The following is a 15706-nucleotide window of genomic DNA, read 5'->3' as shown; positions in this document are numbered from 1 at the left end:
GAGATTATCTCAACCAACATAACCAACTACTCAGAATAAAATATAGAAAAAAGGCAAAAAATCAGTCAATTGGAGATATGATTTTGCATCTGAATATAATTATTAGTTTTGGAAAAAGTTTTTACACATTGATATAGGGACAATGATTACCCTTCGAGCATTGAAAACAATGGCAAAAGAACGTGCCATGGTCGGTTACTCCCGATTGAAGAAAGACCAGCTTTTGAGATTACTTGACATTTAAGTTATCAAGCCTCCTCCCACGGTCAAAGAGCTCAAACTCCAAGCGAAGCAACGTGGGTTGAGAGGTTATTCCAGCCTGAGGAAAAACGAGCTGATCGAACTATTAGAGGAACACAAACCCATCGAACTACAGTTCGTGCAAACGAAGCAGGTAGGTAAGTATCTGAGAGGCTGGCAGATGGCTGTCGGCAAACCCGTGGACGTCGATGACAAAAAACCGGTGACAAAGTCAACGAGGAACTGAATGACCTTGGAAACCTCAAATTTTAAATCACGGCGAAAATGTCCCTGGACAAACAACAGACGGATGGCACTACCGAGCACATCCAGCCTTACTTCAGAGGTAAACAAGAAGTCGCGACCGAACCCGAGTCCATCGACACGTCCATCGACACGTCCATCGACACCTTGTTGCAAAAAATATGAGAATCCCTGAAACGCTTCACGCACAGGGGTTCCGGGTGTGTCTTTGACAGGATCAAATCCATCTATCTGGACATAGCCAAGTACGAACGGTTCAAAGGAGGATCTTACCTCCCGGTGATAATAATTATTGCGAGGTGGTGCCTGTCAAAGCTGCCTCGCATGAACCGAAAGGTAATCCGTGCAAGCTACTCCACGATGGCGGCATCTGGGTTTGACTTCATGGGTGTAGAACGCCTCAAAACCATCTCCTACTGGACGAGATTCGAAAAAAACCCATCGTGCACCGAATCGGCTCCATGTCCGATGATGTATGCAGAATCAATTAATTCCTCATCGAAAAAGTGGACAAGCATCACTACGCAGTGATTAAAAGTCTGAGCAGACTGTTGCACGACCAATCGAAACACTATTGGAAAAAACACTATTGCGAATGGTGCCTGCATGGCTTCACGCGAGCCGACCTGCTGGAATCGCACCGGGAAGATTGACGCAGCATGGGGCAGACGGCCAGCAGAATCGACATCACCCGGTGGTACACCGACACGGAGACTTGACATTTGCTGCTGAGGACGGGCGTGTACCCCCACGAATCCATTGACGGCTGCTCTAGGTTTGACGAGATGTGATTTCCTCCCATCGACCGATTTTACAGCAACTTGACCAAGTCGGCCATCTCCCAGGATGATTATGCCCTCAACGTGTGGGACAAACTAGACTGCAATAATTTGGGCCACTACCACGATCTGTACTTAAAAAACGACGTGCTGCTGCTGGCCGAAGTGTTTGAGATATTCAGAAAAACGTGCTTGAAACAGTACGGCCTAGACCCTGCTTGGTATTTTCTCCTCCCCAAGTCTCTCTTGGGACGCCTTGTTGAAAAAGACTGGCGTAGAATTGACACTGTTCACCAACTACAACATGCACCTGTTCATCGAGAAAGAGCTGTGAGGTGGGGTTTCCATGACCTCCAAACGGTACGCGAAGGCCATCAACAAGTACGTAAAATCTTACGACCTGAGGAAACCCACCAATCACAAGCTTTACCTTGACGCAAACAGTCTCTACAGCTGGGCCATGAGTGAGTATCTACCAACCGGGGGGTTCGAATGGGTTTCCGACATCGACGTCATGAGCATCGGGCCGGATTCGAACAATGGCTACATCCTCGAAGTTGACTTGGACTATCCCATGGAATTACACGAATCACACACCAGCAATCCACTCCCTCCCAAACGGTTGCTGGAATAAAATAAGCTGACAAGCATAAAAACATTTGTACTGAACTTGATGAACAATAAAAAATACCTCGTTCACTATCGCAACCTGCAGCTGTATTTATCGCTGGGAATGAAACTCAGGAAAATTCACAGCACGCTGGAATTCAATAACAGTCCGTGGATAGAGCCCTACATTCAATTGAACACGGATCTACGAAAGCTGGCCACCAGCAATTTTGAGAAAAACCTCTACATGCACATTAACAACTCGGTGTTTGGCAAGATGATGGAGAATTTGAGAAAATGCATCAGCGTGAAATTAGTTCGACCTCACAAAGAGGAAATAGCCAGCCCGGCATTCAACTGAAGCAAACTATCTGATGACGATTTGGCAGCTTTGCACATCAACAAAAGCCACATTGTTCTCAACCGGGCCGTTTAGTTGGGGATGATCATCCTCAACTTATCAAAACACTTGATGTACTTGATGACTTTATTACAACGAGTTCAAGAAGCAGTATGGCGATCGATGCGAAGTGTTGTATACCGACACCGATTTGTTGTTGATTGAAATTCGTACTGAGGACGTGTACGAGGACATGAAGAAAAACATGCACCTGTATGACACCAGTGACTACCCCCAGACCACCCGATGCACAAACTACACCGCCAACAAAAAAGTCCTCGAAAAAATGAATGACGAATGTGCAGGCACTGCCATCACGGAATACATCGGGTTAAAACCCAAAATGTATTCGATTAAAAAGTCAGACAACGATGAAATCAGAAAGGCCAAAGGCATGAAAAAAACACGTCGTGAAAAACCATATCAAGCACATCAGATTCAAGGAAGACCTCTTCAAAACCCACACGTTCAAACACCAAATGAAGAAGTTCATGGGAGCCATGTCGCAGCTGCTGGCAAGCCCAAAGTCAAGGTGAGACATGGTGTGGCCAGAGCCCACCGGAGCCAAGCCATCGTCAAGAGATTCAATCGAACTCACAAGATTTAATGCATCCCAAAAACAGAAATATGGAATGGGTCGTACTCTTGCCGCGAGTGGTGGATGCCATCAACAACGAAGTCACCAGACTCGTGGGCAAGAGACCCGTCGAAGCCATCCAAATGAAATCCATCACCACCGAATCAGCACCAGCAGCACGTCGATCAGAAAAAAACATTAACGGACCGGGTCAGTGTGAGGTACTTGTACCAGCTGGGTGAATATGAGGGAGACAGCAGAAAACGAGCCACTGATCCGAACCTAGTCGACATCAAAGACGGCGATCCGAACTTGTACTTCTTGAAAGATGGAACACCGAGAGGGTTCGTCATTGAGGAATTACAAATTACCCCTCACGACACGGTATTACCCCCTTACTAAAGATAAGAATGCTTATCATCATCATCATCATCATGATGTGGAGATTGATTGAGAAACGGTTGTTCAGGCGGATCTGGGTGAACATTGATGGACTGTGATATTTACTACGTCGATTGATTCATTGAGGGCAATTCACGACCCTGTACGAAAGTTTAGGTCTGGGGGGTACCGAATGGTTACAAGGTCTCACGAATACTTTAGTCGATTATAGCCTCGAAACTCGCCAAAGCCGCTCGAGTCTCTGAAGAGAAAGCCGAAGCTTGGCTTAAAAAACAAGCTCTCTGGCAAATATACCTGCCGGCACCTCGGACCATCCCGAGAAGAAAATTCGACATTTCAACCCCGAATCGCGTCCATCAAGCCGACCTCATGTTTCTACCGTACAACAGGGTAAGACGTAAAACCTACAAGTATGCCCTGACCATCATGGACGCTGCCAGTCGCTGCATGGAAGACAAACCGTTGACGACCAAAGATTCGAACAAAGTCGCCAAGGCCTTTAGAACGCATCTACAGATGCAGTCGCTTGACCTTGCCTGCCGTCTTGCAAATCGATCACTCCCACGAGTTAATGGGAGCCGTGACGCAGCTGCTGGCAAGCACAAAGTCAAGGTGAGAAATGGCATGGCCGGAGCCCACCGAAGCCAAGCCATCGTTGGAGATTCAATCCCACCTTAGCCGAACACCTGTTTTCGCACAGTACTCACAGGATTTAATCCATCCCAAAAACAGAAATAGGGAATGGGTCGTACGCTTGCCGCGAGTGGTGGATGCCATCAACAACGAAGTCACCAGACTCGTGGGCAAGAGACCCATTGAAGCCCTCCAAATGAAATCCATCACAACTGAATCAGAAAAAAACATTACCGGACCAGGTCAGTGTGAGGTACTTGTACCAGCTGGGTGAATACAAGGAAGACAGCAGAAAACGAGCCACTGATCCGATATTGTCCATGAAAACGTATGTCGAACTAGTCGACATCACAGACGGCGAACCGAACATGTACTTCTTGAAAGACCGACACACGGAGAGGGTTCGTCAGTGAAGAATTACAAATTATCCCTCATGACATGGTATTACCCCTTAACTAAAGATTAGAATGCTTATCATCATCATCATCATCATCATCATCATCATCATCATCATCATCATCATCACATGGAGATTGATTGAGAAATGGTTGTTCAGGCGCATCGGGGTGAACGTCGATGGACTTGATATTTACTACGTCAAGTGATTCGTTGAAGGCAATTCACGACCTTGTAAGATAGTTTAGGTCTGGGGGGTACCGAACGGTTACAAGGTCTCACGAATACTTTAGTCGAATCTAGCCTTCAGACCAGAGAACGCACCGCCCCGTACTCAAAGTACTCTTTGCCTTCTTTGATGAGTTTATGGCAGACCCCATCCACGACATTGTCGCTCAATAATACGGGTTCGATTAAAAAAAATACAAAAATTAGAAGCCACAATCCATTATTTTAGAATCAGGTTTCATAAGCTGGGAAGGCGTATGAGCTATATGCAGCTTTAATGCACTGTCACTTGTGGAGTAGGAAAAATAAAAGGACATCAAACGAGCTTGAAAATCACCATTTTTACTGGGTGCTGGAAGCGGAATTAGACAGAAATAAGACTTATAAGATCCCTGTAATAGAACTGTCATTGTGCATACTACTCACCTACTTGTGTTGTCAGTCAAGATTTGAAGAGGCCATGCGACGATGCATTGGTCACAGCAGGTACACTCTTGAGCATTTGTTAAAAGGCAAAGATCCTCCATTCTGCATCCCTAGTGATGAAGGCAATGTTGTCAAACATGTCCTGCTTGACTGCATTGACAATAGATGGATGTAAATCACAAAGGCATAAACTTAGATACGGAGTTCCACAAGGCTCGGTCCTGGGACCTGTCTTGTTTACTGTATATTCACTGCCTGTAGGGGACATTGCAAGACGGCATAACCTATCGTTTCACCTTTATGCAGACGACACACAGTTGTACCTAGGCTTCAAGCCTCTGCAAATATCATCTGCTCAGTCGACATTTGCATTAATGAGTAAAGCTATCGACGACATTAGATGTTGGATGTCTACCAACTATCTGAAGTTGAACAATGACAACAGAACTTTTGATCCTGAGGCCAAGGTCTCTATCAGGGAAAACCTTAAAGATAGGAGACAGCACAATATCACCAAGTGATCAAGCTCGAAACCTCGGAGTTATCTTTGACTCCTCCCTGAGTATGGATCGGCATGCAGACACTTTCAGTAAATCCGCCTTTTTTCCATCTGAGAAACATCAGCCAAATCAAGCACTTCAATGACAGATCAGCTATCCAGTCATTAGTCCAAGCACTGGTTATGTCACGATTGGACTATTGCAACTCCCTGATGTTTTGCGTATCAGAGCAAACTCTCAACAAACTCAACAGAGTACAAAATGCGTACGTACACTGCATTGGCTGCCAATCAGACAAAGAATTGTCTTCAAGGTGTTGGTGTTTGTGCACAAGGCCCTTCACAACCAAGCTCCAGAATACCTGACTGAACTTGTGTCATGGTATCAGCCATCACGAACCCTGAGATCAGCCTCTTTAAAACAAGCAGTAGTGCCCTCTACCCACAGAGCGAGTTATGGCGATAGAGCTTTCGCCAAAGCAGGTCCTCTGTTATGGAACCAACTACCTGAAAACTTGAAAAACTTGTCAGACATAATTCCATTCAAAAAGAACTAAAAACAGTTCTTTTCCACATAGCATTCGACCAAGCGCCTTAAGGCAAACCTTGGATTCAGGCGCTATACAAATTTTAACATTAATTAATTAATTTTTCCATTGCAATGAAGGATCAGTAAATTATCATTCAATACTTGTTTTTTTAAGAGAAATGGAATTATTAGATTGGAAAAATGTTTTGTAAATAGATAAATGCCATCTTATCAATGGTAGTATAAATTAGCTACTACGATTGTTAGCGGCTGTATCCTCAATGGGAGTTTGAGTATCGTAAAATTAGTGACCCCTGAGAGGTTAAAACATTCCCAAAACATTCAAAGTAAAATTTAAACTTACCAATTTTGTAAACGTAGTACTTTTGTTATTTGAAATTTCGGCTAAATTTTCCTATTATTGCATTGCAAATTGTATTTTCGGAAAGCAAAACAACAAAGCAACATGGACAAGCGTGTCATTGACCTTGAGAAACAAGTCGGTACGTCATCCTTTCGCAAATAGCATTATGTTGTTCTTTCCTACTGGTCTAAGGTCGTCAGTGGTGTAGTGGATAGAATTGGAACACCGGTTTTCAGACCAATAGCCTGGACTTAACTCCTTGGTGGGGTATCGCCATAGACTGGAACTAAACATAACTACGCCTTGAGTTTTAAAAGGAACTATATTATTCTGCGCTTTCGTTCTTGCAATTGCACAAAGGGTAGAACATGATCATGAACGATGACTTTCTGGTGGCGCAGGTCTTCCAAGTTGTAATTAACAATGTTGAGTTGTGTTCTGGCGTTAGTTGTGATACCACATCTAATTCTATATTGTGATTTGCACCATATGATACGGTGTGTTTTTAGGTGAACAATTGACTTGCTGTTACATGTGTTTTTGGCGGGAGCCATCGGTAGGGCATTATACCTTGTCCTTTGTGTGAATGCATGATATCACAGCGTTATCATATTTGCAAATCATATACGCAGAATCGAAGAATTTTCCAAAGATGAAGTTCATTTGTCAACTCGAGAGTCCATTTATGTAAGGTGATCGGTTTTGTTGCAGAGAAGCTGTTAAATGACACCGAAAACGAAAAGGTTCGTCTCGAGTCCGTGGAGAGAGCTCTAGGTAATGCATCTCTTAATCAAGTAATACAGACTTACCTACATAGCTCATGCATAATGGCATCCTAAATACTTCAATCCCGCGGTGTGGGGTATGAAGGGCATTCTTGGACCTTCGTCTCAGAGTTCGTTAAACGTACGCACACCTGATTCACACACCTGCACAACGAACTTAAGACCACAGTTCGTTGTAGGTTAAGGAGAGTTAATGAGGTTAGACGATGTTAGTATACAGATAGATGAGCGTAAATCCAAAGCAGTCCTCAAAGTCAACAGACGGAATTACATAGCCTAAGCAAGACGCGAGTTCAAATCGCACTCAGCGATTTACACTTTTGTGACCCATAATAATGAAAAGTTAATCAATGTGTCATCTTAATTAACAAAAACACACTCCAATAACAATGTCTATGTATGATAACTTTATAGCCAACCTGACGTCGGACCCTAGTGTAGATTGTGGTTCTCCAACTCCCCCAGAAGGCACAGACGTTGACTACAGTTCAACAGGTCTTCATGCCATTGCCAACTACAGATGCAAGAAGGGTTTTTTAAACACCCAACCTGGTCAGGAGATGAAGAGCTTGTGCCAGAAAGACTGGCACTGGACCGTGGCCAACGTGAGCTGTGTCAACAGTACGAATGCAACCTAGCTCAATATCAAAATGAAAACCTGTTATGACGTAAATTGTGATAAAATCGTAAATTGTAATACTTGCAGCAAATTGTAAAAACTTTGACGTAAATTGTAATAATAACATAAATTGTAATAAAAATTGACGTTAATTTTAATACGCAAATTGTAATGAAAATTGACGTAAATTTTAATAATTTTCGTTGCAGTAAAATGTAATAAAATATTTCCGTAAATTGTAATAACAGTTTCAATCATTCGTAAATACGCGTGTGTTCGTTTTTCGTGGCCTTTCATACATCATATAAGCTTGTTTGGGCGGTAACTTAAGACAGATATGATGGATTTTGTTAAAATTTGGTATCAAGGTGTATTGGCGAGATTTACCGACACCAGTTGAATTTAGTGACCTTGAGGTCATTTTAACGGCCACAGCGCTAAGCATCAGAAATAATTTATACATTTTGCTTTAAAGTAGTACCAAAATGTGTTGGGAGTACCATCTAACGCCAGTCGAATTCAGTGATCTTCTGATAATTTTCAAGGTCACAGCGAGTATTCTTGCGATATCACCAAAACTAATGAATGGGATTTGTTCGCATTTTGTATCAAGGCACCCGATGACAGTTTCGGTGACCGTTTGACCTTTAAGTAATTTTCAGGGTCACGCAGAGGATTATTGCGATATTCAGATATCGACATGTGGCGGGAGTAATAGCTATGGTTGTGACAAACACTTTTTCATTACAGATTTTCAAAATGTTGTTAGCAATTGGTAGCTATACTTCCATGTTAATTCTACTAGCTGTGAAATTATTCGTGACACATCTTAAAAATACCAGATATTATTTATGTAACTTCTGAATATTGAAGTTAATTGTTTTTCATTATGGAGTTATTATCCCCCCGCTATGTAATGCATGGGGATATAGTCGACGCCTCATCTGTCCTTCCGTCCCCCCGTCTGTCGGTCCGTCCGTCCGTCCGTAATCATTTTGTTTCCAGAGCATAACTACAAAAACGGTCAATATTTTGCAACAGAAATTTGTAGATATATCAAACAGAGCCTACAGTGGTGCCTTTGGCTATCTAATTTTTTTGGTCATTTTTATTTTTCTTGGTTTCCATGGAAACGTTTTGAACTTAGTCTCTAAATGGAGGGTTGGGGTTCGTTTCCGGAACACAGCTCGAAGACTGTTCAATATCTTTCAACAAAACTTGGCAGATATATCAAACATAGGTCACTCTGGCTTCGTTTCTGGAGCACAATTCGAAAATCATTCAATATCATTTTCAAGACTTGGCAGATGTATCAAACAGATCTTCAAGCGGTGCCTTTTGCTATTTGCAGATTTTTGGCATTTATTTGTCATGATAACCATAGAAACGATTTGGACTTCTTCTTTCAAATTTGTTAGGGCCGGGGAATTTGTCTCCTTCTGATGACTTTTGTTTTCAATATTGACTCAAGGACACATTTTACGAGCAATAGCTTTCAATAATTTTATGTTAATTCTGTTACATTTTGAAGTTCATCATGGCATATCCAAAAATAACAGGATATTGTTTGTTTATGCTTTGAAAAGTGCGATTATTCTTCTTGATTTTGGAATTACTTTCTATGTTCACGCAAGGACAACATTTGATGTTAATTTAATGTTTTGGTCATACGTGATTCATTATGATTTGTGTTTCGAGTATGCATTCATATATTGCGTTACTACATATTACTGTACTTTCATGCGAGGGAATATTCTGTTACATTTGCTAAGGATATCATGATTCGCTGGCGCCTGGTTATGCCTTGTCACATAGCAGTCAGTCTCTCTACTCATTTGTTGTATTTGATTGATGCATTTAAAACAAAATGGAGAAATGCTATAATTGAATTGTATCATTTTGTGGATCACCACAAAAGTTCCGGTTAGAAATGCAGTCTATTTATCTCGTTATGTATGACGTCTGAAGATGGCTTCTTTGGAAAAGACCACGGTTCATTTGGTTGACCTTAATAATGCAACCACTGGCTAGGTTAACACGAAAGGTATCGTAAACACACCTACAGTAGTATACACAATGGTGGAACTGCGACAGGTCCTCACCAAAGGCTTAATTTTATAAACATAAGCCTTTCGTAAGTCCCCATCGCAGTTCAACCATTGTGTATACTACTACTGAGCTGCATGCAAAATTTGACGAAAATCGGTCGAATAGTTTCTGAAATATTTGACTTTTAAATGAACATGGGGTCGGTTGGGAAAAGGCAAAATGTCCAACTCTTTGTCATAATTAAGTCTTAATTAATCTAATAAAGTCATCGAGAGTGTCCCCAATTTTTGGCTGAATTAAACGCAAGTCTCGGAAGTCATCACTTCACTTTCGTCTCGGGGTTGCTTTGAGCGAGCGCCGTGGACAAGTATAAGTTTGTGTATCTCTAGGCTCGGCTAGGATGATGATGCACGGCCGTCTGACTAGCGAGGCTACAGATGTCTGAAAGTGAATGAAACGCATCTCTCAGCAGTTTCCTTCATGGGTTGTCATCCGGGTATCACCGAGCGAGCGCTGTGGGCGAGTGGCAGTGTTTGTCTGGCTCGGCTCGGCTTGTACAGCCGACTGGCTGGCTGGCTGGCTCTCTCGGCAGTTCCACCTGGTCGACTCGCTGCCGCCTCGGTAGCATTGAGCGAACGCTGTGGGCGAGTCGCAGTGTGTGGCTCGGCTCGGTTATGATGCACGGCCGGCTGACTAGCCAGGCGACAGCTGTGTGATGCTGAATGAAAACGCAGGTCTCGGCATTCCTCTCGGGAGTCGCCTCGGTATGGCTGGCTATGTTATGTTGATGTCCGTGAAACAGTTTATTGTGAATCTCCTATGATTTGTTTGGTTGTCGTAATGAAGGCTTGTCGGGCCTGTTGCTTCCCTTGTTCTATGAATTTTTTTTTCTCGTCTTCGCAAATGACGGTATTTTTACGAGACTTGGTCCGAACTCTTGTTTCATTCTGTGATATTTTGCGATTTCTGATAGCACCAAACAAACCTCTACTTCGGAGATTTCAGAGAGCGCGGAGGAAATATGAGTGCCTATCGTGTTTAATTTCGCTTCGGCTAGAATTCTAATTACGTCGTGTTTAAATGCTTTACGTTGCAGTCTGCGAGACACGTATTTAAGGGTCAATCCCATCAACCCTACCAATCTGGCTGTTATATCAATGCCTAGCACCACGAGTGCGGCCAGGATGGTGGATAATAATCTGATACCTGCTACGCCTAATCCTATGCTGACTGAAACCATAGCGCTGTAAACACCGAAAACGAAATCGTGCTCATAAATAAAAATTGCCAAAGAACGAAACCATCCTAAAGACTGGTTTAAGTTTAGAACGCTCCGTTACAAAGTAGTAACACGTGTTAGAAATGCAATACGTGCCTATGATGCCAAAGTTGATGAAGCTATAAAGAATACTGATAATCATAGTACTAAGATATGGTGGCGATTAGTAAAGAGTTATGTAAAAACAAATTCTTTAAAATCATCGTTTCCATCAATTGTCAGCAATAACATAGTTTATGACAACGAACAAGATATTGCTGATATCAACGTATTTTTCTCAAAACAATCCCAAGTTGCTGATCCAACTGCCGATCTGCCTGATATCGAGCAGCGTGTAATCGATCATCCTTAATCATTAATCACGATAAGTATTGAAGATGTTCGAGATATTCTTTTGAGTTTAGGTACATCTAAAGCCACGGGGCCAGATGGCATTGGAAACATTGTATTGAAATTATCAATTATTCAGTCTCTCTAACGCCGTTGTTAGCTAAGTTGTTTAACATCTTCATTCGTAATAAACCTTTCCCTTCATGTTGGAAATTAGCCTCGGTAATTCCGCTTCATAAGAACGGCGAGGAGCACGACTGTTCAAACTATAGGCCAGTTGCGCTAACTAGCTGTGTCGCTAAGGTTTTTGAAAAATGCGTTTTTAAATACGTCTTCAACTTCTATAGAGATAACAATATTCTGTGAAACTTACAATCTGGATTTATGCCAGGCGATTCTACTGTAAATCAATTAACTTATCTTTATAACTTCATCGCAGGTGCAATAGATCAAGGAAAGGGAATTAGAGCCGTATTTTTGCGATATAAGTAAAGCCTTTGATAAAGTTTGGCATAGGGGCATTCTTCATAAACTTCATTCTTACGGTATAAGGGGTGAACTCTTGGAATGGTTTGAAAGGTATCTAGATAGTAGAATGCAGAGAGTGGTAATAAATGGATACAGTTCAGATATTAAATTTGTGGAAGCTGGCGCGCCCCAAGGTTCGGTTTTAGGACCGCTTTTGTTCATTATCTATATTAATGACATTGTGGATGGTATAGATAGTAACATCCGCGCTTTTTGCGGATGATACATCGATATATGCTATAATAGATGACCATATTACAGCAACCGCAATTATTAACAATGATTTGGCAAAAATTTCAGATTGGGCTATGAAGTGGCAAGTTAGCTTTAATCCTAGTAAGGCTGAGAGTATAACATTCACTCGAAAAACGCAAATCTATGTCAGACCGAACTTATTAATGAATGGTGAAATTATTAAAGAAGTTGATAACGATAAACACTTAGGTATAACACTTCAAAGCGATTGCTCTTGGAAAGTTCATATAGGTGACATGATGAAGAAAATTAGTCCAATGATCAATTGTCTGAGAAGTTTGAAATATCGTTTATCTCGGTAAACGCTTAATACTTTATACAACTCCTTATCCTACCACTTTTTGATTACTGCTGTCATATATGGGATAATTGTACGATTGAGAAGTCGATTTTACTGGAAAATTTACATTTAGACGCCTTAAGAACTATAAGCAATGCGGTTCGTGGCACCAGTCAGGATAAAATATGCAGGGAAACTAATAATAGCACACTGAAAGAAAGACGACATCGCTCTAAACTGATAACTTTCTATAACATGTATCATCGTCTGACTCCTGGTTATTTGAACGATCTTGTACCAGGTAGAGTACCTGAACAAGGTAACTATAATCTTAGAAATAGTACTTCCATTCAAACTATTAATTTTAGAACGCAAAGATATTCTCAATCATTTCTACCGAGCGCGATTATGACGTGGAATCCATTGCCTGATAGAGCTGTTAACGCTATTTCCCTGAATCAATTTAAAACCATGATAAACACAACAGAAACTCACAATTACTTTGATTTGAATTTTGGAACTAGATTTTGTCAAATCATTCATTGTCGCCTCAAGCTCGGCTGTAGTGATCTAGACGCAGACAGATATAATCGGCATATATCGGACACACCCAGATGCTCATGTGGTTATTATAACTATTAAAACGCGAGTTTTGGGGAATCAGCTCGCTTGGCAAGAGGTCTGCCCATACCAACCCACACACAACACAACACCTGAGTAAATAAACAAGGAGTTTATTACACAGCAGTCACTGAACGATTTTACATAATCAGTCAATAATAGCATAGTTTACAATTAATTATTAGAACATGATCAGAATGCAATCAGATATCAAAGTACATAAACATCACATGTGGATTCGTTACACACGACACATACTACATTAATCACGATACATATTCCAATGTACACAACAATAGTTCAGAACTCTACATATCACCCCAGTGGGGGTTCATACAATCTATACATGCTATAATAGTCACAAAACAGTGTAGTGTCAATCAGTATGAAATACACAATCCTAAACTGCAATACAGAAGATATGAGACACATACTAAGGGATGCCTCGTTCCACATAAACCTGAAGGTACTGCCAGGGTTGTAACTTATAGTTAAGGTATTTACAATAGATTAAAGTTAACCTAGAATAACAATGGTATATATGTCAAAGTAGAAGAAAGTAAAGTTTCTTACCTGAGTGAATTTACTAGACAGCCACCCCCTCTGATTTGTGACTGTCATCAGTAATATATATCTATTCTAGCTATCGCAAATAATCGCGTTTACAGATAATACTTACGATAACGTTGTTATTGTGAACGTGAGATTATGTCATTTAGTTGGACCGAAGCATCGACGGCCAGTCGCGAGTATGCCACGAAGGTATATGTGGCACACACGTGATTTGACCAACGTGGAATACAAACAGCTGTAAAGACAGATAAACATAATGCACCTTGGTTCTATAAGCTTTAGAGATACTGGTCCCGGATTAAGTCCGATGCTCGTGTTCAATGTGACCCTTGACACGAACGTATAAGTAAAAACATAAGTCGAATTGCCAACATCGGCGTAGCAAAATATAACATTAACAAGTTCAACGGAATTACTCACGTGTACACACAAAACACAGGTGAGCGGCTTTCCAGCTCGTACAAACAAAACACTGGACGTTTCCACCGAGCGGCAAAATCCTGCTCGCGGTTGACCATATAGTCGGAATACCTGACTGATAAGTACATATATGACATATAGAAACAAAAACATAATGTGCGCAATGCGTCGTCGTTTGCATAAGAATGTAATATTTTCATGGAAACAGTAAGATCCTTTAAGTTGGGAGTCTTATATTGTGAACCTAGACTCGGCAAGGCTAACAGATATTGTGATCTGCTCTAAACAAAGTAAGGACAAGAAGAGAAGGGAACCTAACCAACTTCAAAAGCCTAAACTGACATATAATGAAAAATTCATTCAAGTGAATTTGGCTCGACGATATTTCTACGAATCGTTTATGTGAGCCAGGGACCCGAGGTTACTTACTTCCGCCGGTATCATGGTTTAGAGCACACTAACAGTGGCGCAACGAAGTAGTACAATGCAGACTGGGTATACAGTCTCCGCTAAATAGCTGGGTGAACATGCCTAGCAATGGGTCTCCATAACATTGGTATTCTTGTACAGAAGCTGACACGACAGGGAACGATTATATCATAATGAGTATTGATAAATTTGATGCCTACATATTCAAAAAGGTCGATATGAAAATGTAAGCAGGAAATCATAGGGTATTGAATAACTTATTGAAAGCTAGTATCTATAGTGACGGTTATAGACCTACAAAGTATGAGAAAAATCCCTGAAACCGGGAGTCTGGTTTGTATGGGAAGACTCGGATCCCGCAGATAACGTTGATCTGCACTAAATGCGTACATGTGTAGGGCGTAGGGTGTGACCAGATCGTACCGTAGAGTAAGAACCTAGCCGATTTCAACAACTTAATCTGATAAAGATGTATGTCTGATAACATCACATAGATTACAATACATACTCAATATATGAAAACATGACAAATGTGAACACAAGGAAACAATGACCGGAGAACATACTACATACCTCACATAAACAAGAACGTCCTTGAGAAGTTCACGTACACAGTTCACGGCGAGAGTCAGAACCAAAGTTCACAGATATTGTCACACACATCGGAAGAAACTTGCAGATGATTCGTGATGTATGCCTAGGTTGACTTGAACTTGAAAGTTCGTTCACTCACATGAATGTTGGGTTACCGATGATGTCCTGATTATCGGCTGACATCTTGATGATGACCAGGTTGTCTGGGCTTCTGCCTCTGGTCATCTTCTTCTGTGATCCATGATGACGACCGCCATGACACTGCCTTTGTCGTCCGTCATGTCAACTACCGGTGCTTTACTGCGATATGGACCGTGTAGGAAGTGGGACCCCATATATAGTGACAGGAGGAGTACCTGTAGTGTTCGTACCTGGGGCATTGGTTTGCGGGATCCTCCAGTTGCTCGTCTGTTCCGCCCGATTCTGTGGGCGATTCTTGGGTTGTCTGTGGGTGGGTCGTCTCGGTCCTGCGTCAGGTGTTGCCATGTTTGTGGGTTGGTGTGTCGCCATTGCCACTTTCGGTCCCCCGCCACTTATTAAGAGCGAGCTGAAGTTTCAACTCGCTCAGCAGAGGTACCAGTGGCACAACCAACCCACA

The 15706-nt window shown here is 41.8% G+C and overlaps 2 protein-coding genes across 5 annotated transcripts in view; both read left to right on the top strand.

Annotated features, from left to right (window-relative positions):
- LOC124279187 overlaps positions 1-15706 on the top strand; it is a 68497-nt gene that overhangs the window by 13889 nt on the left and 38902 nt on the right. The window lies entirely within an intron of this gene.
- Positions 1-15706, top strand: part of LOC124279186 — a 129844-nt gene that overhangs the window by 103007 nt on the left and 11131 nt on the right. For 2 of the 3 annotated variants that reach the window (XM_046714986.1, XM_046714988.1), the window contains 2 exons: positions 7058-7120; positions 7546-7752. In XM_046714986.1, the coding sequence (XP_046570942.1) occupies positions 7058-7120; positions 7546-7752 (270 nt within the window). The remainder of the gene's footprint in view (positions 1-7057; positions 7121-7545; positions 7753-15706) is intronic. The other variant, XM_046714989.1, reaches the window with a different exon arrangement.

The sequence above is a fragment of the Haliotis rubra genome, unplaced genomic scaffold (assembly GCF_003918875.1).
Source record: "Haliotis rubra isolate DU_JTF1 unplaced genomic scaffold, ASM391887v1 Scf248, whole genome shotgun sequence".
NCBI classification, from domain to species: Eukaryota; Metazoa; Mollusca; class Gastropoda; order Lepetellida; family Haliotidae; genus Haliotis; species Haliotis rubra.
The sequence above is the reverse complement of the archived record's forward strand: the minus strand, read 5'-3'. Positions and strand labels throughout refer to the sequence as shown.